This window comes from Echinops telfairi, unplaced genomic scaffold (genome assembly GCF_000313985.2).
Source record: "Echinops telfairi isolate 266 unplaced genomic scaffold, ASM31398v2 ScPeMD7_7424;HRSCAF=8462, whole genome shotgun sequence".
Taxonomy (NCBI): Eukaryota; Metazoa; Chordata; class Mammalia; order Afrosoricida; family Tenrecidae; genus Echinops; species Echinops telfairi.
The window spans coordinates 47340338-47366497 of record NW_022111324.1 but is presented as its reverse complement, the minus strand read 5'-3'; the positions used below and the strand labels follow the sequence as shown (position 1 = coordinate 47366497).

Genomic DNA, 26160 nt, shown 5'->3' with positions numbered 1-26160 from the left:
CACTCCGTGCACACAGGACTGAGGGTCCTCGGCCCCCAGTGCTGCCCTAGGCCCTGCGCTGGGCAGACTCTGGGCACAGCCTCCTCTGGAGCCCGCTGCAAAGGACCACCTCCAATGGCAGCACCAGAACCTTCTACTTCAGAGTAGTTCGGTGGTAGGTTTGACCGCATAAGCGGCAGAGGACGCACACCTGGGGCTGAGCAGTTGGGCTGTTTGGGTGTAAGCGCCGCTGCCCAGGAGGTGGCTGAGGGGAGGGGGTGAGGACCCTCCCTGCAGCCACAGCCCAATTTCTTACTAAAACGTTTTATCCGAAGGCTGCCTGCAACTAACAGCTTTCTATCCACTTCCCTGTGAGCTCCAATTTCCACCGCTGCAGGTTTTAATATTCTTACCACGCCACTACGACGGGAAGCAATTGCAAAAACCATTCAATTACCCTCGGTATTAAGCTCCCTTTCCAACGAGAAGCCAGCCTTGACATCTTGATGCGAAACTGCTGCAATTCAGAAGGAAACACGCGTTTTGCTTTGAAAATGATGTTAGAAAACGCAGAAAGTCTGAGTTTAAGAAACGCCCGGAAGCTTCTAAGGGACCACCACATCACAGAACTTTAGGCCTGGGAGTGGTCTTTAAGGATGACCTAGTCCAGCCTCATTTCACAGACGGGGAGGTGGGGGCCCAAGGCCACCCAGTTAGGGGCAAGGGGGCTCTGGAATCCACACGTCCTGACTCTGGGGGGGGTCTTGTCCTTCCAATGCTGTCTCTGCCTGCCTGCTAAACTGCCTTGCTAACTGCATTCAGGGAAACCCCCTGCTTGGCTTGGGGAGGGTCAGGAACCTTCCGTAAAGGCAGCTCGGTGACCATGGGCCACGTAAGTTCAATGGCACCAGACGGGGGTCTCGCAGCACCTTCCTGCGCAGAGCCGGAGGCCTGGAGCAGGGCCACTTCCCGGCCGGCGAAGCTTCATGGGCCATGTAGCTGGCTGGTGGTCTGGGACTAGGAATTCCCCTCACTTGGCTTAACCTTCAGGTCTCAGGGTTCCCTTGTTGGCGGAAACGGCCTGGGAGTATAAGGTCTGGCCCGCTTTACTCCGTTCCCTCCCCTGCTTATCTGGTGCTGTTTCATAACAAGGAGGCAACCTGCCAACACTGCCTCCCGGAGCCTCGGCCTGGACGGAAAGGCCTCTGCAGGCACTTCACAGTTCAGCTGCTGGCCCAAAGGCTGTCCAGAGGTACCTGAGAGAGAAGCCCTGGTGATCTCATTCCCCAAGCCAGCCTCGGCGCGTCCTGGGGCACACAGCTCAGCAGAACCGACACACCGGTGTCCTGAGTGAGCAGCCACTCGACTCGCCTGGCTACAGGTGTGCATGGCTGGTCGAGGGCTTTGGGTTTCTGCTCCTCTCCTTGCCTCTGGCTCAATGGAAAGCTCCTGGTGTGGAAAGAGTTCACACACCTTTGTGAACCCTACAAAGGAGGGTTTTTTGTTTGTTTGGAGGGGCTGGGAAGGTGGGAAAACACCATTCCACAGAGAGATCTGTAGCCCCACCAGGGGCCTGAGAGAGCAGCACACACACCTGGAGCCACTAAAACTCACTGCAGCAGAGCTGATGCCGACTCACAGCGAGCCTACAGGACAGGGTAGAACTGCCCCGGTGGGTTTCTGAGACGGTCACTCTTTACGGAGTAGAAAGCCTCATCTTTATTCTGTGGAAGGGCTGGTGGTTTCGAACTGTGGACCTTGCAGCCAGTAGACCAATGTGAAAACCACATAAGGTCGCTCTGAGTTGGGAGTTGACTCTAGGCAGCGAATACACACACCCAAGTCTCTGTAACAATGGGTAATGTGAGAGGGAGGGACCAGGGAATATCACAGGAAACGGCCCCAACAGAGAGTGCGCTGGGCCACACAAGCTGCTGCTCCGAGGTTGCGATGGGCCGCCCCCAGCTCTCAAAGGGGTAAGCAGAGGTGGAACAACCAGACTTAAGACTCCTGGGGGTGCGGGGTGGGGGTGGTGTCTGAAAACTATCAACCTTGTGAGGACAGTGCTTGAAGCTTCTCTTTCTAATCTCAACATTCCATGCAAGGGCTCAGCTGTTCACCCTCAACTAGTCAGGGTGCCCAGGAGGATCTCATACTGCAGGTGGGAGTGGGAGGCCTGTGGCCACTGAAAGGACAGACTGGAAGTAGGTGGCTGGCTGAGGCGGGGCAAGAGAAGGCAGCCCTGCCCTGCTGGCCGGTATCCGGAGAATAGGCACTGGTGGTCTCGGGCCTGCAGTCGCTCTTTCAGAGGGCTTCCAGTCCAGAGACACCAGCATCCAGAGTGTACTTGTCAGCTAACAAGACTGGCAGGAATGCCCTGAGGCGGCTTACACTTCCCTGACCTCTCGGCCACAGAACGGAGGAGCTTGTGAATCCCTGGTCCACGCAGCAAGCTTTCGGGCACAGGAGCTTGCCCGCCACTCTTTTGAAAAGCACAGACAGCTCTCTGGGGCGCTCTGCAATCCCTCTCCCTGTCTACTTGAGGGGCAGGGGGAGCACGGGCTCCTAATGACCCAGCTTTATCACTATTTACTGTCTTTTCCTGAGGAGGCAGAGGCGGCAGCAGCAGCAGCAGCAGCAGCAACGGCAGCCCCTCGGCCCCAGGATCCGAGCTGCGAGCGGTCGGAGAACCAACAGTGGCCGCTCACTCCCTCTCGGCCTCAGCTGACCAAGGTGGGAGCCGCCGCCTTTGAATACAGGGTTCCTGGAGAACACACAATCCAAGGTGGCAGGCACTTCCATGGGTGGGGGCTGGTCTACTCTGACAATGAGGTTTTCCTAGAGGGGCCTCACCTCTGGCTGAGGGACTGGGGTCTGGCTTAAAGAGCATGTGGTGTCTCCGAGGGCCCGTGGCGGCCTGGGGGCAGGCCACGGGGACCAGGTCTTCTCTACCTTAGGGGAACGGGCCACTCTAAGACGAATACTTCTGATAATACCTCTGGGCTTCACGGGCCTGCACCCTCCAAACCAACCAACCGTGGGCCAAGGCTCCTCCAAAATCCAAAGCTTTGATTTCGCAGCGGGTTCATGGGCATTCTGAGCAGGACTGGGCAGGACGTTTTAAGGGGTTGTGTCTGTCTAGTGGAAGATGGCTCAAATAAGACAGTCTGTGAGGCATGAGGGTGAGAACTAGAGAGATGGCCCTCACAAGCCCAGGACCACCGACTGCCCACACCTGAGAGCCCAGAGCTCCTCCCGCACGTGGGCTTCCGCTCACAATCAGCAAAGTCTGTGGGCACCACAGCTGTCTGCCTTCCAGCAGCCCATGCCCAGCCACCAGCTCTGACAACCTGCAGCGACAAGGGGAGGCTAACACCCCACGGTCCCCACCGCCAAGGCGAAAGGGCTCAACCCTTTAAACCTCTTTGCAGAAGGCACTTCTCCCGGTATCTCCCTCCAAACCTCACCACCAGAATCCACCAGGTGCACCAGCACACTGCATACACCACCACCCATCTGCCAGGGGGGCTCGTGGGAGGCCGTGAGGTTGAGCAGGACTCAGCAGAGCTTCCAGACGAAGGCAGACAAGAAAGAAAGGCGGGGTGATCTGCTGCGAAATCAGCTGTCCCAGCAGTGTGAGCCTGGCCCGGCGGCATCTGATCCACAGGGAGGGGACAGGCCCGGGTGGCCTTCCTGGTTGCACCACCTCGAGTGGGAGGCCCCCTGGTAGCAGCTAGCAGCACACAACAGGCCACCTCTGCCTCCCTCATAATGCTGCCACTCTGCTCACGGCACAGCAGGGGCCTTCTGAAGGCCCGTGGGGGGCTCCCACCAGCCTCTCATGCCATTTCCCCCACGAACGTTTTAAGCCCCCTCGCATGTATCTTGCAACCTGCTTCCACCTCCTGGCCGTGCTCCCACAACCTACCCGTCCCATTTGGTTGCAGGGACTCTGCTTCTCATTAGGACGTGTCCGAGAGGAGAGAGAAAGACAAGGTCTGAGAGGGGTGGCACACGGTGGCCACCGGAGCCCAGCTGCCCCATGAATAATTGCCCAGGAGGGAAACCAAGTGGGAGAGGGGCCCACACGGCGCCAGTGGGCTTTCCACAGAGGCCGAGCTGTGGTGCTGCCGAGCGCCCCAGCCACAGACAGCCCAGGTCGGGTGGGCTCTGATGTAGCTCGGGAGGAATCGAGGGATAGGACAGAGGCTTGCCGGAGCCCTGGGTCAAGGATGGGCCAGGCCTGAGGCAGAGGCCAGTCGGGGATCCGGCTGGGTTGCTGATAGAGCCGAGAAGCGTTCAGTCTCTGGGCCGCGATGCAGACTCACAGGCACAAGCAGTGCGCCTGGGCTGTCTGATGATGCCTTGTTCCTCAGGCCCCCAGACAAGGTCTGGGTGTGGTGGCCACCACAGACCTCATGCCAGAGGGTCCAGTGCAGAAGGCGGTGGGTGAGCAGGTGGGTAGCGGCCTCACGTGGTTGAAGCAACGTGGACGGAGGAGCCGAGCAGCAGGAAGTTGGGTCCACAGGAGCTCGGCGGGTGCCCGGGCGGGCGCTCCAGACGGCTGGGATGAGCGCCATCCTCTAGTGAAGCTGGAGGTGTGGGCGGGGCGGGCGCCACAACTTCCAGGAAACGTACTGTGTCGGGAGGTGACTGACGGGGGTCGGGGTGGTGGTGGTGGTGTGTTTTTCCACCAAACAGTCACCTCTTTTGGGTGGAAGGCGATGGCGGGAGCAGAGGGGTGGGTACGGGGGCTGGTCTATTTGGACAGTTTGCTGATGACTCTGATCAGAGCACCATTTTCGTCTTTCAGCCTCTGGTTGTCGGATTTCAGTTCTGTTAACACCTGTAGAGGTGACAGAGGGTGACAGTGTGTTAGAGCCCAGCCTTACCACCTGCGAGTGTTGGGTCGCACCCCCCCACCCCCAATCCCAAGCTGGCTGGAGCATCTTGGGAGCAGAAGCTTTCAAGGCAACTTCTGGAAACACTGCCACGCCTTCTTTCAGGGCTGGCGTTCCCTTGACCCTTTCTAGCCACTGGCTGGTAATGGCCATAGCCCCTCCATGTTCCAGCTAGCGTACTCAGTAACAGCGTGCCGTTTCTCTCATGCTCCAAGTGGGTACCTCTGACTCTCCTGAGTCACCAACAATGGTTTCCCCTCATTCCTACCCTTGAACTGACCCCAGCCTAGAGATCTGTGAGTGTACCAGCCAGGGAGCACTGGGGAAGGCATGGGATGGGGGTGCAGGAAGGACCAAGGCATCGAATACACAGTAGAAGGGGGCACTGCTTCGCTACACCCTGGCAGAAATGCAGGGTGGAAGGTGGGAGTCGAGTGCCTGCCCAGGCAGTGCCTGTGGGGGCAGGACTCTCCCACGGGTCCCAACGCACCCACCTACTTCCAACCACCAAAGCCCAGTGGGCAGCCAGTGTCACCCCACAGAGCTGGAAGGCACGAGGCACTGGGTGCCCCTCATCCCACTGCTGGTTCCCAAGCAAGACCCAGAGGCTTGCCAGCAATTTGAAGGGGTGATGCTGTAATTCCTCCGGGGCAGGAGGGAGTGGAGACTCCAACTCTGCCCATTCTGCCATCTTGTAGCCTCAGAGCTCACCGTGCTGCCCTGTGTGGCTCCAGCAGAGTCCGGATCTCCTAGTCGGCGCCCCCCCCCTCCCCCCACGCGGGGCAGGTACCCTGACTAGGAAGTGGGGCATTGGGAAGGCTAGGAAGGGGTGATTTCTGGGGGGCCCTTTGGGCTGAGTGAAGAGGGATTCAGATTAGAGGGTAAGTCCATCTTCCCCATGAAGGTTACAGAAATCTACGTATAGCTCTGTTCAGGAAGATGTCTGTCCTTTGGCTGACCAAGTACTCAGATGGCAAGGCCTCTATGTGGTGGCTTGGGCTGAGGGACCACGAGGCCCATGTGGCTCCAATTCGGCTCTGCTTCACTGTCCTGAAGGACTATCATTTTTGCTCCTCTCTCCGAGAAGAACTAGGGTAGATTATACGAATATATGTGTGCCATGTATTTATGCTTTGGAAGCAATGCTTCACAGATAGGTAAAAATCTACCTATGAGGAATGGAAAGAAAAAATGTATTGGACCATCTAGGCCAGCGGTTCTCAACCTCCCTAACACCGCAGCCCTTTCATGCAGTCCCCTCATGTGGTGGGGACCCCCAACCCTAAAATTATGTCCGTTGCTACTTCATCACTGCCATTTTGCTACTGTTATGAATCGGGCGATCCCTGTGAAAGGGTCCTTCAACCCCCAAAGGGGTTGCGATCCACAGGTTGACAACCACGGTCTCTGTGGTGCTAGAAGGCCTGTCCATGGGCTCACACATGCCCACCAGAGCAGCACCTTGGTCCTGCAAACGAGGAAACAAAGCTACGGAACACGCCTGGCTCTCAGCTGGTCAGCGGCAAAGCCGGCCAGGAAGCTCAGTCTCTGCTTGCTAACAGGTGGGGCAGACAGCCACATTCACTGGTGCTCAGCATTACTTTAGACCGGTGTTTCCCTGGGTGTGTGCTGGAATGATCCCGTGGGGCTGCAAATGCAGGTACCTACACCTTATCTTGGACTGTGGGCCATAGTACAAACGTTTTTAACTGTCAGGGGGGGGGGGGAGGGGCCTGTGCGTTGGAGAGATCAGCTGGCCCCTGGGCTCCATGTTTGCATCTACAGAACCAGTGTAGCCCTAGCCCATGTGCAGCAGGGGTCCCCAGAACCACAGTGTTGCCCTAGCCCATGTGCAGCAGGGGCCCACAGCGAGCTGTGCTTGGACCAGTCTGCACTGCAATACCGAGGGTTCCCACCAGCTCTGGGGGTTCTCCCTTAAATACGGGGGCAGGGCAGGCAAGGTACTAATAAGATGCAGCAGGAGGGCTGTAATTCAGAAAATGAAAAAGTTTCATTTCAGCCCTTTGACCGGCAGCCCATCCAGCCTTTCTGGCTGCTCCCTCTCCCGGCCTCCGTCCCTGCAGCCGGGCCTGCCAGACTGAGTGTTCCAGCACTCATTCCAGGAGCACTTCCAGGAAAAGTCAGTCCCGGGGCCTCCTGCCTCATCACCTTTCCATCTGCCCCCCGAGGCCCTGTCCCGGGGCCTGCATCAGGGACATCGGAGACAGGTGGGCTTCCACTGGCGGGAGAGAAGCCATCTCTGGTGGTGGGCTGTATTTCACTGCTAGCAGCCCATCGGATCAGAACGGAGCCCGCGGCCCCTTTAATGGACAACTCCTCGGCCTTGGTGATTTCTTTCCACATTAATAAGAGCTCAATTCCTTAGGGGAGAAAAAAAATGGACAGGGCAATTTCCCAGCTGCAACATGCTACAGTTGACATCTTCAGGGAGTGGCAAAAAAGTACAAGAAATGGAATGTAGAAATTGGCGGGGGGCGGGGGTGGGGGGGAGGGAAGAATGCGTATAAATTTCACTCTCATAAGGGAGAGGGGAAATGAACAGTGTTATCTGATATTCGCTGGACGGTCAAGAATGATGAAATAAGAACATCTGGGAAAGCGCTATATAGACACGAGATAGACCAAAGCTTTCTGATTTGCACTCTCTGGACTGTGTTAGTTCTAGACTGCCCACGGTCCAGGTGTGCTGAGAAGCTGCCTCGGACAGGTAGGTCGAAGCTTTCTCCAACACGACTTCCGCAAGCCTCGCTCAGGGCGAAGCGGGCTAGAGGCAGCACTGAGGGCTGCGGGCTTGGAGGGGCTGCTGAGCCGCCCTGCTCACCAAGGCCTGCGGAGCAGGATGGGAGGCCCTGCTTACTGCTTTGGGGACGTGGCTTGCATGTCACACAGAGACAGGCCAGCTTCTCCAGGGAAGAATTCAAAAGCAAATGAAGGCTGGGCCAGATATCATGGCTCCACTGCCAGCTTAGCCTCGTCTTCGCTCAGCTTTCTCTCAGGCAGGGCCTGCCGGCTGCTCCTGGCCTGGTGAGGCTTTGTGGGGCAGACGGTCTTTGTCTCGACCCTCAACTCTGCTGCTGTAGCGCAAAAGCACCCACAGAACGGTGACACGCAAACGAATGTGCATGGCTCAGTTCCGATAAAACTTTATTTATAAACACTGAAATTGGAATTGTGTGATATTTTCATGCATCATAAGTATTCTTTTGAGGGTTAACAACCTGTGTGCACGGCTCAGGGACAGCACCGGCAGGCCAGAGGTTGCTGACCCCTGACAAGGGTCCCATCCCAGGCACTGGCTTTCTGTCCAGCCATATACTCTGTTGGAGGCTCTTGGGAAGTCAGAATGGCACAGGCTGCCCTGCCTCCCTGAGCTGCCCTGCCGGCACACTGGACCTCCACAGGGGCTCTCCACGCCAACCACAGTGCCACCTCACACTGCATGAGGGTGAGTGCTGGGTCTGTCACTTACATTCTGGGCAAGTTTCGTCACCTGAGAGAGACTCAGTTTCTCCACATGCACACAGCGACTGCTCTGGGGGAGTGGGTGAGAGAAACACGCCGAGCCTCAGCCCAACCTTCCCCATCTGATGAGGGCTCTGGCGGCCCTCCATCAAGAAGCAGGGAGCTGGTTTTGCCCCAGGCCCTATGGTACCTGGCACAAGGCAAGCCACTGGAGACCTCCGGGACATGGCTGGGTGGCTGGCTCACCACAGCCGGATCTCCCAGGCAGCCGAGGTTTACTTTAGAGTGGCGCTCCCTACGCTGGGCGCCAGGCCACGGGGATAGTGGCCTCCGTGGTTTCTTTCTGTGTGACAGCCCCTGCAGCAGGCTCAGCTCGGCCTGTGGTGCTGTGGGGGCTTCAGATCTAGGGGGTGTTAGTTGCCAGCTACTGACCCCGAGGGCAAGAGCAAGTCGGCAGGAAAAAAAACAGACCTAATTAGACTGGCTGGAAATGAAAAACTCATTTCAGAGAGGGAAACGGCTGGGCCGTGGTGACCCGTCACAATGCTGGGAGACGGGCAAGCACGTGGTCTGTCTGTGCGCCTGTCTGTCAGCCCATAGCCGAGGGCGGGTGGGCTCGGTTTATGGAGGCACTATACCTCCTGCTCTCTGCACCCCTGCCTGCCACCTCTGCAAAGCCAGAGGGTCTGACTGTGTGCGGGCCGATTCAGGCTGTGCCCTGCTTCACAGCTCACCATCTCTGGAGCCAAGATTTGTGAGGGGAGGGAGACGAGGAGGGAGAGGGAAGCCGAGGTGACTGTGGCCGCAGGGAGGGCAGGAGAAGCTGGTGTGGCTGGGCAGGGAGGGGCGAGGGGGCCACACGCAGTCCTGGCCGCCCTCCAGTGTCAGAGGTGGGGCCCGGTTGTTTGGTACCCACAGGGCAGTGGCTCTCACCCCAAGCTGCACACAGCCATCAACGTGGAGGTCTGACACCTGGGCCTCAGTGAGACCACTGAAACCCGGTTTGGTGGGCACAGGCACGGGGATAGATATATGCTCTAGTTTAAAGCTCCCATGTGCAGCCAGAGTTGAGAGCCCCGAGCCTGGCTCACCCCAAAGGTGGAGTCCACAAGCAGCCCTAGACACGCAGGGACTATGGGAAGCCCCAGGCCCTCATCCCTAAGAAAGTGGTCTCGGTTTGGCAATGACATCACCAAAGACATGTGTGCTCGGGCATCATATGCAGGCATGTGCACATGCCCACCGTGTGGTCAATGCTCAGGCAAGCACAGGAGTGAGCGAATTCAGGTTCAGTGGCGAGTGGAAGAGACAAGATAGGGTGGCGTGGCAGCCTTACTTACGACGCAGCTAGCCCAGTGTGGGCTAAGCTCAGCCATGGTCTCAGCCCTGGCGCCTTCCAGCTCGAGACCAACCTTTATAGGCACCTGCCGGAGGCAGGCGGCCCTGGTGGAGTGGGGTGGGAGCCCAGCGAGGAGAAGGAACCTGCCTGGAGCAGTGACGCAGGGGGGTGAGGTGGAGAGGAGGGGCGGGGCTAGAGCTCTTGGGTTTCCGAGGACTCCATGGACTGGGAGAGTCTGGCCACCACTCGGGTCAGGGCCCTGTTCTCGGCCTGCAGCTGCTCGTTCATCTGCTTCAGGGTTTGGATCTGTTTTAGCTGGTGGAGGTTCTGTGGAGAGTGAGACATGGAGGGAAAGACAGACAGGACAGAGAGAGACAAGACAGACCAGAGGAAATAAAAGTAGGGCAAAGAGATCACGTGACTTTTTGCTTTTGTTTTTAGTTTGCATGCAAGAAAGGAAGTGAGGAAGGCAGGGGGATGAGGGGGAGGATGGAGGGGAGCTGCTGTGTCTGTGATTCTTGGCTCCGTCTAAAGATGCTGAAGGCCACCAGATGAAAGCAGCCACCGAGCAGCCAGAGCGACAAGGACATCTGGGTTGCCTTTGGACATGACGGCCCACCATGTGGCTGGGCCGCCAGAGCTGCGGCCTCCGGTTAGCTCGGGCCCTCCTTCAGCGCCCACCGCTGGGATCTGGGGTCGGGGTTTCCCTAAATCCAGCTGCTGGCCTCTTCTCTTCCCCCCCAGCCCCCACTTAACCTCCTGTTCCCACCGGTTTCCTTTCTAGGTCCTTCTTGTATGCTATTTATTTGTCATCATTAAAAACAAAGGAGGAGAATAAAAGAGGGGTCTGCGGTAAAGGCAGTTTTGCTTGCCAGGGGCATGGGGATCTGAACTGTACTGTTTGGAAGGTTGAAGTGACCCACACCAAAACAACACCCAAACTGGGCAGCCCCTGCCTGCCCACCCCACCCCCAGCCTTACAGGCAAGCTTCACTAGCCCATGGCTCCTTCCTGCTGCAGGCAGAGAGCTCGTCAGGGCCAGAGAACCACTATGTGGCCTCCGACCTGCTGTGTGGTCTTCTGCAGCAAAGGGCACTCTCTCTGTCCCAGTTCATGCAGACGCTGGGTGCTGTTTACAGGCGCTCACCAAAAGGCCTTGGCTCTGGACACGAGAGCTGTGCACACAAGGTGGGGGCGCCGTAAAAGGTCCAGCCACCCAGACTTGGTGGACCGCTATGCTCGCCTGGCCCTTACTATCTCCAGTGTGGCAAACAGAGCAGCACCAGCGGTCTACAGATACATATCCTTCTGACAGCCCATGAGGGAGGGATCCAGAGGCTTCATTAAGGGATTGACTTCCAGCCTGCCTGCTCCACTGTCCTTCCTAATAGGGATCTGCAGGACCCAGCTCTCTGGGAGGAAGGAAAGGGCTTTGTCAGGGGAATGGTGTTTGCAGGTGAGGATGATCAGCCCTGTAGGTTATAATGGCGCCAAAGAGGCCAGCCGGTACCAGAGAAAAGTCTCTCACACTCATGGATGACGGGCAGCAATGAAGGGTTAGTGATGTTATCACTGTCTGAGGGTGAGGAAGCATGGAAATGAAAGGTAGTGTGGGGGCGGGAAACAGTGAACAGGAAAAAACAAGCAGAGACAAACTGCTGGCTCTCCTCCCTTCGAGGGAGACTGGCCGCCGCGCAGAAAAAGCGGGCAGCCACACAGTTCCTTGGAGTTGCTAGAGGGGAGGGAGGGCCCGAGGGCCCGGAGGTCCTCTTTTCCCATGGCACACAGCTAAGCTGTGGCGCGGGCACTCGGACAGATCATGGGGCAGCAAATGGAAAAACTTAAAAAAGAGATGGCCAGGGGCCAAATTCAAAACTAAAGGAAAGTCCCTGGCTTTTACCCTTTTTGGTATTTATAATGGGCCGAAGCTTCCAACCCGTTCACTGTCCTCACACAGAGCAGTCCCTGCCTCCCAGAGTAATAGTCAACCCAAGCTACCAACGTGACTCTGTCTAACACGTCAATACCAGCAGATCCAAGTGGAGGAATTTGGAAGGTGTCTGCATGAGGGGGAAAGGCAGGACACAATGCGGGCGTCCCACAGCGAGCAGCACTGGAAGGCGGCGTTGGGGGGGGGGAAGAGGGCAGAGCACAGAGCAGGCTGGGCAAGAGCAAAGTTTAGGGGCAGGGGCAGGCTCGAATGTTTCTAAGATAAGAGGAATGAATAATCCAAGCCCAAGCTCAAAGGGGATTGGCTGCTGGGCCCCTCTCATGCAAGGACCTGCGAAAGGAAGGGCATTTATGGGGCCGGCATGGGCACAGGCCTGGCAGGGCTCACAGCCACATGCACACCTGTCAGTGTGGCACATCGTCCTGCCACAACACAGGCTCGGACAACTCAGGAATACTTACCTCTCTGAGAGGCAGAAGGCATACCTGCCCAGAGCCCCATGCCCCTTAGGGTGAGCCCATCTCCAGGCCTCCCACCACACCTTTCAACCCTGGCCTGCAGTCAGCTGAGCACCAGCCTCCCTTTCTAACCCGGCCCTGTAGACTGCCTGCAGGTGTGGGGACTTGTTATGAACGGAATAGGCCACAAACCTGGGGGCTCCCAGACTGACCAGACGGTCAGCTGTTACCACGCAGTGTGCAGACACTCAGGTTACCAGGAGTTGCAGGGCTAACCACACATGTTCTTAGACTCCTCCGGGGCTACTTGCACCAACTGCAGGTTGGCATCTGTGTACTGAAGTTTTTGTCTCCACAGAAATGGATTAAACCTCCATATATACCGATGAACCCACTGCCATCCAGCTGGCTCCACCTCGCCGCGACAGCAACTCCATCAAGCAGAGTCTCTGGTCTCTAGGGTTTCTGAGGCTGTACATCTATCTCTAGTGGAGCAGACAACCACATCTTCCCACAGAGAGCAGCGGTGGATTCAGACGGCCCACCTTGCTGTTGGCAGCCCAGCACGTACACTCTCTGTGCCCTGGGCTCCTAAATAGGCAGGCACATAACTGGCTCCATGGACTCTGCCATGTACATGCAAAGATGGTGCGTACAGGCCACTCCTTCCCTCCCCCCCCCCAGGGGTGGGTCTTCTTACACAGGGCAAAATCAGTGTCAAGTCAGCTGCTGGCTGGCTGGTTAGGGGCTAACCAGTCTTACTGTGGCTCTGCCCAGTAATGGGGACACTATTTTGAAGTTGGCTGGCAGATGGCTGGGAAAGCACAGCTTTTCTGGAGTGTCGTCTCTGCTGTGAAACGGAAGGAACGCAAGTGTGACCTTGTTTAGGAAACCGTGGCCTGATGGGACAGAGCAGGTGGGGCAGGATGTGAGGGCTGGACTCCACCTTGGCTTTGGGCACTTTCTGGGCTCTGTGTGTGTGTGTGTGTCAAGGGCTCTGTGGTGGTGGGTTGGTCTGAGTCCCTGGGTCCTCTCGGAGGGCACCAACTCTGGCCTTATTCACACGCTCCCATCAGCACGGAGACCATTTCTTAATGTGCATCACCAACGACTGATTAGCAGCAAGTACAGATGGTCTCACTCAGGGGTTCCCTGCAGGAAAAGGCTCCCATCTAAGTGAGAGCTGAGCTGGAAATCCAATCATCAAGAACTGTTTAGCTCGACTAATGCACTGCCCCAAGCGGACGGGCGGGAATGCCTCTGTGTGGGAGGTGAGGTAGGCTTGGAGGGGTTTAACGGTGTTAGCTCATACTGCTCCCTCCATCTCAGGAGATCTCTAATTCCTGCTGTGAATCAACTTGGAACATTTAAAGTGGCACTGTTTGAGACCAGCAGGTACTGCTAGAAGTTCTATGTGATTGCTATCACATAGATGTGATACTGATGTGGGGGTGTGGGTGGGGTAAGGAATGCCGGGCAGGGCTTGGCATCGCTCCTTTCCGGAAATAGAAAGATCAACAGGTCTGAGCACTGGGCCTTGTGTAAACAATGACCTCGTCAGGCTCCAAAAAGCTCTTTCAGTAAGCAGCCAGTCTGGAACAGTGAACCTCTCCCCACAGGCCTCCACAATCGAGTTCGGGATGCCTGCTCACTCAGAGACCTTGCTCTGCAACTACTGCCCCAGGACTCCTGTGTGCAGGTGCAGTGCCCCAGCTCTCACCAGGGGCACACTGCGTCCTACAGCAAGTGAAAGGTAACCCCTGGAGAGAGAGAGAAGGCTGAGGAGCACTGCACGACTGGGACTGGGTGCATGGGGCACTGGGCACTGCAGGTCTCAGGTGCTCCCAGGTCAGCTCACATACAGGCCTGCTCTGAGTAGCTCCAGGCCCCTCCTGCAGCAGTGAAGTGACTCTTTTGGGTAGATTTCCAGTTCTTAGTACCCCAAACTGCCCAGGATGACAGTCCCCATAAAATGGAGGTGGAGCCAGGTGTCATGAAGTCTATCTGGTGGCATGAGCTTACTCCATGGGGAGAGCGTCAGGCAGCCCCAAAGATTTCAGGGGGGTGGATGAGGGCAGGCATCAACTTTCATTCTGCTGAATGGCTCAAGGAATGGCTATTCCTTCCACCAAGGGGCAGGGCGGGCGCCCGGGAGGAAAGCGCTGGTCTTGCAGCGCTTGTAGAGCAGAGCAAGGGCCCTGCTCTGGTCCCTTCATCCAGCCCTGTGAGGAAACGTCCCCTCAGTCCCTTAAGGCCACAATTGTTCCCAGAAGGGCTCTGAGGTGGCCGTAGTGGCTTCTGCGTGCACTTGAGACTCAGCTCCTCTCCACACACCATCGCATCTGGAGGGTGAGGAGTGTGCAGCACGACTTGGAGGGGCAGGCCAAGGCGCAGCCAGCGGTCTTAGCAGGCACTCAGCAGGCAGGCTCACAGAGAGAAAGGAAACCGCCTCCTACCTTCATCTCCTCCTCCATCTCCGACATCTTCCGCTCCAAGGCTCTCCGCTCCTGTGGAGACAAGGGGGCTGTTGAGCGTCCGGTGGCCTTGGGCGGAGTCAGAGGGGCCTCAGGTGGCTGTGAGCTCAGCATGTTGTTCCCACTCAGGCACGGTCTGAGCCCGCCACTTCTGGAGCTACTTACTGAGAGAAATCACACGATCCCCACCATCTCTCAGAAGAGTGGAAGGCCTGTGGGGAAGCTACTTGCTGACATGCAAACAGGGTCAGGTCGGGCACTCTAGCCCACTCTGCTCAGCTCAAGACTTCATGGAATCTCAAGTGTCTGCCCATGGCATGTGGTGCTCACTCTGTTAACAACAAGGCACCAAGGTCTTCAGTGAAGTGCCCCTCCCCGCCGATTCTGAGGGGGCTACCTCCCTCAGGACGGGGAGCAGGGAAGGAAACATCACCACTGATGAAAGAATAGCACCTCTCCTCCAAATCTCTCTCTCAGCAATTGCATCCTGATGTGGCCTGATCTCAATGGGGACTCCTTGATTAGATGTGATACCAAGGAGGGTTGGTTACAGGCCAAGAAAATAAAACTAAGCTGCTTTCCAAATTGGACAGACAATAATAGGCGAGACGGGAACACATATTCCTAGGGTCAATTCCAAGCTAGCGTTCATCAATAGATCTAATTAAGTTTTTACAATCAAAGGACATCAACTCCCTGAAAAATATTCTGAATGCAGTGGGAGGAGGTCAACAAGTGACCCAGAATGCCGCCCATCAGCCAGAGCGAGGGCAGGGCTCTGCCGGTTCATGTTTCGGTCATGCGGCCTAATGGACGGCAAAGGAGCCTGCTGAGATTTCCTTTCCGTTCAAGGTGATGGGGAGGGTGAGGAGACCCTGTACCTGGCATGCGCATGCTGCTTTACAGCACACACAAACATACTGTGGGCACATGCATGTGGGAGGGAGGCAGGACAGCTCCTGCCATGGCTGACCCCCCCCACCACCAATGTGTGCAAAGTGCTGACCATCTGAGGATGCCAAAAGGACAAGCAATCAAACTGCTGCTCAGAGTCAGACAAAAAGAATTTATTATCATGCCAGGAATGGAATGTGGCAGAACTCCCGCCTTCTTAAGATGTACTTTTTCCAGTGGCATGAACAACAAAGTTAGAGAAGGCCAGAGGAGGGGATGGAACACATGGGAAGGACACACTCACACTCACACTCACATACCCGTTTCTCCATCTCCAGCATCGACGACCGGCCAGAGGTCTTCTCTTGTTTCTGCTGAGGCCGAAGGAAAACAGTTGTTACTCAAGTTGTCTCAGGGCCAGTGGACACCCCAGGCTGGGTCAGCTGTGCCCCTAGACACCCAGAAATGGAGGGCAGGGCTCTGGGCATGCACTATAGTGGGGGTCCCTGGAAAATGGATTCTGAGAGCTCTCTAAGCCTAACATTTTCTGCCTCTGAGGTTTGCAGGTAAGTACTCTTCCTTGAGATTTAAAACACAATTTCAATAATTGCATCACCAACCCCTCCCCCCCCCACCACTACCACTATGCAATTTGCTAGTTCTTCAATGCCAACCACCATCCCACAACTCACCTCCTTCCCCATTCTTTTGACTCAACACCCGAGGAAATGAAAAGTGCCTTTTCTTGTTTAAAACCCTCTGACCCCACGGCCTTGGGGGTCCACACTCAGAGGGCCCCCAGGGCACTGTCCTGCACAGTGCATCTTTCTGTTTGGGGACCTGAGCCTTTCTTTCAGAGCAGTGCTTTCACAGGGGCTGTGTGTCCTGAGGGTCTGCTCTGGTCAGAAAAGAGCAGCCCACCTGTCTGTCCTATCTATATACTGTGTTTCCAGGTAAGGCACCATTTTATTAGAATAAAAGATAATACAACTTAAAAACCAGTTATAAAGCTTATTTATATCATTGCCCACTTTCAATGACACTGCATGTTGCAGAGGGGCTAGAACAACTTAGCTCCATGGCTGAGGAGGACCACCTCTGGTGATGGTGCTGCTTTGCAAAGTAGGGGATGGAAGGGAGCCCCCGAGGCCCTTTGGACTTAGCAAAACAGAACTTTCTAAACCGTTAATAGGCATTTAGTATATATGGCTCTTTTTATCCTAATTTGATTACTATGCCTGGAGTCCGACAGACAACAGTGAATAAGCACTGGAACTATGCTGGTTGCCCTCTTTGGGTCAATAAGGGGCAGTCAGAAGTTGCAGTGAGCACTTGGAATCCTGCCCCTTCCCCTGGGCTTGCACCTTCTTTCTGAAGGTCATGGCCGTCTGCCTTGACGTGGCATCTACTAGGATGAGGGAGGGGGAGAAAGGACGCAGCAGCAGATCCTGTGGCTTGCTCAGGTCCCCCACTTGTCTGTTTCCTCGGCCTGAGAAGCTGTGGTGATCTGATTGTTTTCAAGGTTCATTTATAGAAAGAACAACTAGCTTTTCTTTGGGGGAAAAAAAGTCCAGCGCCTTAGAGTTCAGGCGGACCTTTTATGAATAAACAGAGTGTGTCCATGTGGTAACTGTCTCCACACAAATGTGCAGGGCCGACAGGCCGCTCTCAGCTGGCCTGCCAAACAGCCCCATGTTTGGTAAACCGCACAGGCTAGGTTTGCGGCACCAGCGTTTTGTCTGCATTTCAGTAACTCGTACGTGGCCAGGCCATTCCGAGGAGCAGCAGAGCAGCCGGCTGGAACCGAGAGCTCTACCTCTGGCACGGCGGGGGCTGCTCTTCCTTTCCAGGCCCTCTGTGCATGGCACCGTCAGCAGCTTGCCAGCCACTGGCTGCCACGGAGCACGGGCTGGTAGAGAAGCCGAGGACCCTAAAGGTCAGGAAACAAGCTCGCTGTAGAGGCGTCTGCTGGAGAGGAGTAGGGGACAGGTGAACCTGGGTCCCTCATAAGACTGCGCCGTAATTTTCCATTGACCAGTCCCCATGATAACGAATGACAACCAACAGACTCCTCATCTATCAACCACTGATGACGTGACACGATTTAAATGGAAGATGAGCCCTCGATGTTTCTGAGGGTCCACTGTCAATAGCACTCAGCTGTTAGCTAACAGTCAGTGGTTCAAACCCACCCGCCACCCCGCAGGAGAAAAGACCTGCTCCCTTAGAGACAGTAGCCGAGGGAGCTCCACTCTATCAGAAGGGACTCAGGGGCACCCTGCCGTTGCCTGTGAGCAGGAGTCCCGCGGGCGCATGTGGTGAGAGCGCCGGGTTAATAGAAAATCAGAAGTTTGAGTCCACCCAGAGGTGCCTCAGAAGAAAGGCCTGGCGATTGACATGGACCACGAAACACCACAGGGCGCAGCTTGCCTCTGATGCACACGGTCATCACCAGTGGAGATTGTGTGCTGGTGACTGCTGCAGCATGCTCCCTGCTCAGCAACACTGGGGTCAAGAGACCGCCAGCTCCGGCCCCTTCCCTACAGGGAGTGTGTGTGAGTGGGCTCTTGTTTAGCGACTGTGTGTGGCAGGATTCTCAGGAATTCCCTGTCTTAGGGTCACATTCAACCACTCCACCTAGGCAGAAGGGGATGCCTCTCCCAGGTCCCCACGCAGGTCATCCGCTCAATGCCTGGCTAAGCCCTTCTCTAGAAAGAGCCAGTGTCCTGGCTGGCCTGCTGGGATGCCAGGCAGCTTGGTGGTGATGTCTTCCAAGTGCTGGCACCCCGGCTCACCCCATTCCATAACGGTTGCAACATGTTCAGAAGGCACTCAACCTTTTGCCCTCTTGGAGCCCACGTACCTGGCACGACCCAGCTCCAGCATTTTGGACTGCCCGTTTGTGCTGTGTCACGCAGCCAGAGCCAACTAGCCCCCTCTGGTTTTCATTTCATGTCTTCTGGGTGAGGAGTATTTTTACTTCTGCTTTTAGCAGCCTTAGTTCTCAGGCCTTTCAGGAGGGCAATAACTCAAGTGGCTTGCTGTTAACTCAGCAACAACGCAAGTCAGCAGGTCCTTTAGCTTTCAGCTGCAGGGTGTGTTCCGCAGGTGATGATGGCGTTATTACCTCCAGCACCTGCTCGAGCCCCATCTAATTGAATCAGACCCAGCAGTGAGAGGAAAATGGTGTGTCTTTCGGCCACTAAGGCTCCTGACTCCCAGGCTGAAGGACAGTGGTGGCTTGGGGAGGCACCATATGCAATGAATAGAATCATTGCTTTGGGACTTCAGCCTGTGTTACTGTACCAACGCTGGCCTGGATTGATCTAATAAACACCTATTTCTCTAGGCCTCTGTGCTCTGGGCTTAACAGTCTCGCTGACCCCTCTTGGGTCAGTGATGTGCAGATTAACTGAACTGAGGCATGAGGAGGAGCAACAAGGGAGAAGTCCGTTAAAACTCCTCTGTAGCAGAATGAAGAGACACAGAGCCCAATAAGCACGCCATCTATATTAATTATAGGCATTTGGCCCATTAGGAGTTGTCCACTGAACTATCAATGGTGAATTTACTAAACACTGACAGATTGGGGACCGCATCAAATTGGCATCTCAGAAGCTTGCAACACCCTGTTTTTAGGGAGACTGCATTCTGACTCTCACTTCCCATCACTAGCTCTCTTGTCTAGCCTGTCTCCTGGCGTACTCACCCTGCCGCCCTGCCCACCTTTCCTCCTCTTCTCCCCACTTACCTGGGCCATCTTCTCTAGCTTGGATTTTACATCTGCGAGCTCCAGCTGAGCCTCCTGGAGTTTCGTTTTCAGTTTTTGGTTTTCAGTTAGGGCACTCTCGTAGAGCTGGGGAGGGGGTGCGGAGAGAGGCATCAGGCCACCTACTAGGGGTGCTTGCTCCCAAGGTAAGAAGTCACATCTCTCCATCATGAGAATGCCTGGGCTCTCTGGCCCAAGCCACCTGTGTGTGGTGGGTGAGGAGATGCAGTCTGGGGACAGAAGGCACTCAGCCAACTCGACCTGCTCTTCGAAAGGGAACAAGTGCCAGACGCTGAAGACAGAGGACAACAAGGCGCTAACATCCACGGCATGCAGCGTGGGGAAACCAACCATCCTGCTTTCTCAGACGGGGATTTGCCTGGATGAAAAGTGTGACTCACCACCCCCCGCCCCCAATACCAAAGGGAACGATTATTCCTGAACCAGACTATTAAATGTCTTGCTAACAAGAACATTCTTTCCCCCCCAGCATCTCAAGCCCCTGACCGGGGTTTCCGAGGCTGCCTTGGAACCGGGCACCCTCCTGCAAGAACCACAGGGATGAAGTGTGCAGTGGTCTCCGCCTTATCCAACCCAGAAGAAGGTTACTGCTGTCTTACCACCCCTAAGGAGTATTTCAGGAGCCCTGGGTGGCACAGTGGTGACATGCTTGGCTGCTAACCGAAAGGTCAGCAGTTCAAACCACCAAGCGCCGGGCAGAAGAGAGATGAGAGTTACCAACTCAGAAACCCTAAGGAGCAGATCTCCTTTGCCCTGTGGGCTTGCTATGAGTCAGATTCAACTTGATGGCAGTGGGTTAAGACGTATTTAGGGTCTACTAAATGATTCTCAGGAGCTCAGACAGGTGAGCATTCCTTTTGTTTGCTCCCCCTCCCTTTGGGCAATTTTCAGTACCTTGTTTTTTGTAACACCTCTAAAAATCCAATTCTAAGGCACACACTTACTGCATTAAGTACAAGACACAAAGGGGTCTCTATCTGGCTAATGGAGCAAAGAGGGAAGTCAAGAAACCTTCAAGGAATTAGTCGTTATATGTCAGTGACGCTCCTATTCCTACACTGGTGGAAAGGCAGCGGAGGCCCACACACTGTAACCCAAGAGCACGAGAACCCAGAGCACCTACTTTTTTATAATCCCTGTTGGTGTCCTCTTCCACCCGGCTAGTCAGGCTGGCCAGGCGCGCCTCCCGCCGGGCTCTTGCTGAGGCTCGGTCATAAGAGTCGCTGGTTGCAGGGTTGCTACCTCCTGATTCCAACCTGTGGGGAATGCAGCAAAAGGTAGAAGCTGGGTTTGAGAACAAAGGAGTCAAGGGGGACAGAGACGTGGGCAGAGGCAGGCACAAATCTTCCCAAATCTCTCAGCCTGCCTCCCGGGGCCTCATGGCTAAGCTGTGCCAAAGAACAGAACTGATTTGGAAACTGGTGGTTTGGTCCCATGTGCTGACTTAAACCGTAAAGCTTTTCAAATTAATTTAGGTTTAAGCTGTTTCCTTCAACAGAGTGTATTTTAAGAACAATTTTCTTGGATTTCAGTGGCTCTTGGCAAAGGACTCCATGAGCTGTCAATGAATCAGAAACGTATGGAGGTGGAGGTCAGGGTTGGAGGTTGGACGGAGGAGGACGTGACTTTGGCACTGTGTGCACACTCTTTAGCTGCACTGCGGGTTTTGCGGGGACCCCACACATTTCAGGGATGCCATCGCCAGGGCCAGAGTAGCTAGTTTGCTCCTCTTTTTACCTCTGTTTTTCACTTGGGGACTGCTATGCCTATGACTAGGAGATTTCCTCAATTTCCAGCAATTAAGCATCACGTGGGAACTAATGGTGGCTTTATTTTCAGTATCAGGAAGTTCATTGGGGGAATGGCCTCTTGGCTGACTGACTGCCTGGAGAGTGGGGCTCCCTGCTGCAGTGACGACTGTCATCCTGAACCTTATCGCCGGTCTCTCCTTTCTTCAGACTCTTCGCAAAGGAAAACACGGTGCACGCGAGACTGCGCTGTGTACAGAGCACGCCAGCAGAGCCCCAGCCCCTGGAACTAGGATGGTCTGAAGAGACACAGCTGTGGAGCTTGCAGCCCAGGCCTCAGTCCCAGGGGGGCGATGGTCTCAGGAGGGGGAGAGGTAGAGGAGCTGTCAGAGTGACGTCAACAATGAACTAATGGCCCGTGTCTCTCAGAGAGGCTAACTGAGCTCCATAGCACTCTTCTTTGTCTTTGTACACAGAAATCTCTTTACTAATTTTCCTGATTACAAGAGCAATATATGCTTATAATTTTTTAAGCTAATAATGAAATATCTAAAGTAGAAAGTGAAGGTCATCATGTACTCCTGCCCACGAAATATCCATAGTTATTAATGGAGTTCATATCCTTACAGGATTTGAAGCACATAAATGTTAAGATATGTACTTATATAAATAAAATCTAAGTCCTTCTCCCTCTACACTTATCCCTATAATGGTGGCCATCTTACTACATATGTCACAACAGCTTTGTCTCATTAAAAAAAAAGACTGCATGCAGTCTTCTATGGTATGGTTGTAAAATTTATTTAACTAATCCTCGATTGCCAGACATTTACATTGTTTCAATATTTTTAGCTACTTATAAACAATGCTACTGTGAGTAGAAGTCTGTCAGTCTTAGTGGATTTGTCCAATTATTTCCTTAGAATAAAATTTTAGGAGTAGAAGTAGAACTATTTGTTCAAGGGTTATGTTTTAAATGTTGGTAGAGACAGCCATACTGAGCCCCAGATAAGTCTAATCCTTTCCAATCTGAGAAATATATTGTCATTAATTTTAATATTTTAAAATAATTTGGGAGGCTCAGCATTTTGGGCTATTTACCAGTCTTTGTTTCTGAATTGTTCTCCAAAGCACCTTTGTGGGGGTGGAGTGGGCAGAGGGAGAATCATCTTTCCTGTTGCAGTGGCAGGCGATTCCATCGCAGGCCATTCACAACCATCTCAGTATAGCTTGTAGATGTTCCCCGCACTTTACTTCTGGTCTCTGTCTATGGTGTCTTTGACTAGCAGAGATGTAAAGTTTATATAATTGGACAATTTTTATCTTCATATAAAAAGCAGCACACTTGGGAAAGTATTTACTAGATAAAGATTATAAAAAATTCTCATCTGCTTTTGTGGTGAGATAGCCCCTGCCCCCTAACAACTGTAATCTATAATCTTTTTTATAATCATTTTTTTGGGGGGGGGCTTGTACAACTCTTTTTTTTTTTGCTCGTACAACTCTTATCACAATCCATATATCCATCGTGTGTCAAGCACATTTGTACATCTGTTGCCCTCATCATTCTCAAAACACTTGCTTTCTACTTGAGCCCTTGGTATCAGCTAATTTTTTCCCTTCCCTCCCTGCTCCCCCTCCCTCATGAACCCTTGATAATTTATAAATTATTATTATTTTGTCATATCTTACACTGTCCGGTGTCTCCCTTCACCCACTTTTCTGTTGTCCGTCCCCCAGGGAGGAGGTTATATGTAGATCCTTGTAATCGGTTCCCCCTTTCGACCCCACCCTCCCTCCACCATCTATAATGTATTTATTTAGTTTGAATGGTTAGAGGGAAGACTATCTTTCCAAGTAGTCAATTGTCTTAAAGATCACTGATTGAATGTCCTTCCCACTGAGTTGAAAGTCATCTTTCATATGATATGTATTTGTGTATGTATATTATATAGATATGTATATTTGGTTTTATCTCTTTGCTTATTCTCCACTTAGTACTTTACTGTATTCACCACTATAGCTTTACAGCAAAATTTGAAATGACCATTATGATGAAACAAAGCTCACAAAAGATTATCAAGTGCTGCTCTCTACTGATTTTGCAAAACTAAGGCATTTCCTGCCATGTTAGAAGTAAATTATTTATCCCCAGCTGGTGGCTGGTAGGAGAGGTGAGAGTAGCAGAGGAAGAATATATGCAAGCTTGTAGATGTAGAATATGCAGTGAGGCGAATCAGCGGCCTGGTGTTGTAGTGGTTTGGCATTGGGCTGCGATCCGCATGGTGGGCAGTTTGAAACCACCAGCAGCTCCAAGGGAGAAACACTGGGTTTTCTATCCCAGTAAACAGTTAACAGTATTGGAAGCCCACAGGGCGTGGGTATGAGTCAGCACTGACTCACAGAGGCAGGATGTTTGAGTGAGTAGTAAGGTGAAGCCAATTCAGTGACCCAACCAATTAGAAGGGGAGACTGGTTTGCCTTGCACTACGCCATAACTAAAATCTCCCCTAGTCGGTGCAAAAGGAGATGGTTCAACTTCTGGTTTCTTAAAAAAAAATCTTGAATCGTAGCGACCCTATAAGACAGGGTAGACCTGTCCCAGTGGGTTTCTGAGGTGCTAATTCTTTACAGGAGTAAAAAGTCTTCCTGCATTTGGTGCTTTCAAACCATCGGCCTTGAAGTTAGCAGCCCAAAGCATAACCCACTATGTCACCAGAACTCCTTAATCTGTATAGTTTTCTTCTTTTATTATTTTTAAAAATGTACCTATTTATTTTTCCCTAACCCTAATATTTTCTTCTTTAGGAGTATCGATTTTGTACCCATAGCCAGTAAAATGACTAAATGCCATTCCTTGAACCATAAGAAAGTCTGAAATCTTCCCTTAATCCTTCAGCAAGTGCCCATTGGTCTTTAGCTCACTTAATGCATGAACTACTGAGCACCATCTAGGCATGGGCAGAGTAGGAGCCACTTTTAAATGACAGTATCTAATTTCATTTTATTTTTTAATATTTTCTTTAAAAATCATTTTATTGGGGGATCATACAACTCTTATCATAATCCATACATCCATCCATTGTGTCAAGCACATTTGTACATTTGTTGCCCTCATCATTCTCAAAACATTTGCTTTTTACCCGAGCTCTTGGAATCAGCTCCTCATTTTTTCCCCTCCGTCCCGACAGTCTACTAAATTCAATCTCAATTCTGGTATCAAGTCCACAATAAAGCCTTTTCCGAACCACCAGAATAAATTAATTGCCTCTCTGCCATCCTCACCTGTTCATACTTCGGTCTTGGCATGTACTACATTCTATTGAGATTATCTGTCTCTCCAGGCGTTTGTAGGTATTTAAGGGCAAGGCTCATGCCTAATTCACATAGCTTCTCTGGTCCCTGGACAAGGGTCTGCCCCCACCCCCGGCACGTTAGGAAAATTAATCTAGTGGCATTATGCAAGGAGAATTGGAAGGGGAGAGTCTGGAGGCAGGAAGGTGGGTTGAGAAGCAGTCGCACTGCTTGAGGCAGGAGATGGTAAAAGTCTGAATGACGGTGGTGGCTGTGGGCATGAAAAGGACAGGAGGCTGTAGGAACATCACGAAACTATGCAGAGCTAATTTACTTAGACACACATTTACTCACAGGCATTAAGCATGCATATAAAATAGAGAAGGTGCTTACCTAGACAATCTTTCATGCTAGAGAAGGGAGGAGACAAAAACAAAAACAGCATTAGCAAGAGACGGAGCTTTCTGTTTATAAATGCATTCTTCAAACCAGATGTCTCGACTTCACAGCTTAAGATAGAGGTGTAATTTAAGAGCAATTTAACTGGCAGCACACAGGGAAGTTCAGCTACTTCGCTAGCTTTAGCTTCTACTTGTTTGTATTCCATGGCCCACTAGGCTTGAGACTTTGGGGACAGTGTCTTTTTAAACAGGAATTCAGCACGGTGTAAAGTGGTCCCCAACTGGCGCTCTCTTCACAGACCAACCAACCTTGCATTCCAGAAGTGTGAACGATGTTCACTGCGACATTTAGCCTCAAGCCCCCTAATGCTGCTTTAAGTGCTGCAATTTACCAACCTTAAAACTTGGGACAGTTCCTGGCTGTCTCCCACCCAGATCTCTAGCCAAAGTAGGAGGGCGAGGAAGAAAGTCCACCATTCTCTGTAAAATGTTGATTAAAAATACAAAACAAAAAACAAAACTGCAAAGAATTAGGAAGTGCTGCGTTGTCCCAGAAGAAATGAGCTTTATAGATGCAAACTGCTAGCTGACCTGTACCCTTCAGTCCCTTTACTTTTTAAAGCTCACACCAATAAAAACTCAATTAATTTGAAGGTATTTACTTATTCCTCTGTTGAGGTATTAGAGAACACCAAACCCCCACAGACAGTCACAAGAAGGACTAACGGCAACCCGGGTCTGGTAAGGCACCACATGAACAATGACCCCTGACTTACTCTGGATGGCACTGCTTGCTGCATACTGACCAGCCCTGGGGCTGACTGGCCCCCCAGCCAACACAGCATGACGGGGCAAGTGTGGTGCTGAGGGACCCCGAGAAACCTTTCCATTCATCACAAGGATCTGGGGTGCCTTTTCAAAGTGGACACACGCTAACCTTGTTCCAGGAATTTCTTCCCCAGTGGGTCTAGAAAGGGGCCTTCCCATGTGTATTTTTGGTGTCCCCAGGTGGTTCTGATTTAGAGTCTTGGTTAAGCATCACTGGATGAAACAACAGATTTCTGTTTTGAAAGGTGAAAACATGACCCGTTTGAGATAGGGAGCAAGAAGAGCACATGGTCGCTCGTTCATGTTCTCACATACCTGTAGTTCTTTGGGAATCCCCCCAACTCGAAAATCTGAAATTCTGGACAAGTTCAGGGTCTCTCCATTTATACCTGACCTCCGGGAGAGCCATATACATGAACCTCCCACATTGACAATGACTACTTCCATCAACATTAACGAAGGTGCTTCCAAAAAAAAATAAAATAATAATCACCACTTACGCCCGGCTTTCAAAAGATATAGCGTCCGGGGTCTTAAAAGCTTGAAGGTAAACAAGCAGCCATCTAGCTCAGAAGCAACAAAGCCCACATGGAACAACATATCAGGCTGTGTGATCACGA

At 53.0% G+C, this 26160-nt stretch overlaps 1 protein-coding gene across 4 annotated transcripts in view; it reads right to left on the bottom strand.

The window, feature by feature from the left end:
• Positions 1-3976: 3976 nt before the first annotated feature.
• PPP1R12B (protein phosphatase 1 regulatory subunit 12B) overlaps positions 3977-26160 on the bottom strand; it is a 274039-nt gene continuing 251855 nt past the window's right edge. For 2 of the 4 annotated variants that reach the window (XM_004699808.2, XM_004699810.2), the window contains 6 exons: positions 24705-24721; positions 20393-20525; positions 19231-19335; positions 15800-15853; positions 14568-14618; positions 3977-4825 (listed from right to left, as the gene is read on the bottom strand). In XM_004699808.2, coding sequence (XP_004699865.1) covers positions 4739-4825; positions 14568-14618; positions 15800-15853; positions 19231-19335; positions 20393-20525; positions 24705-24721 — 447 coding nt within the window. In that variant the 3' untranslated portion in view covers positions 3977-4738. Of the gene's footprint in view, positions 4826-7769; positions 10030-14567; positions 14619-15799; positions 15854-19230; positions 19336-20392; positions 20526-24704; positions 24722-26160 lie in introns of those variants that run through there. The other 2 variants (XM_045298253.1, XM_030887784.2) reach the window with 2 other exon arrangements.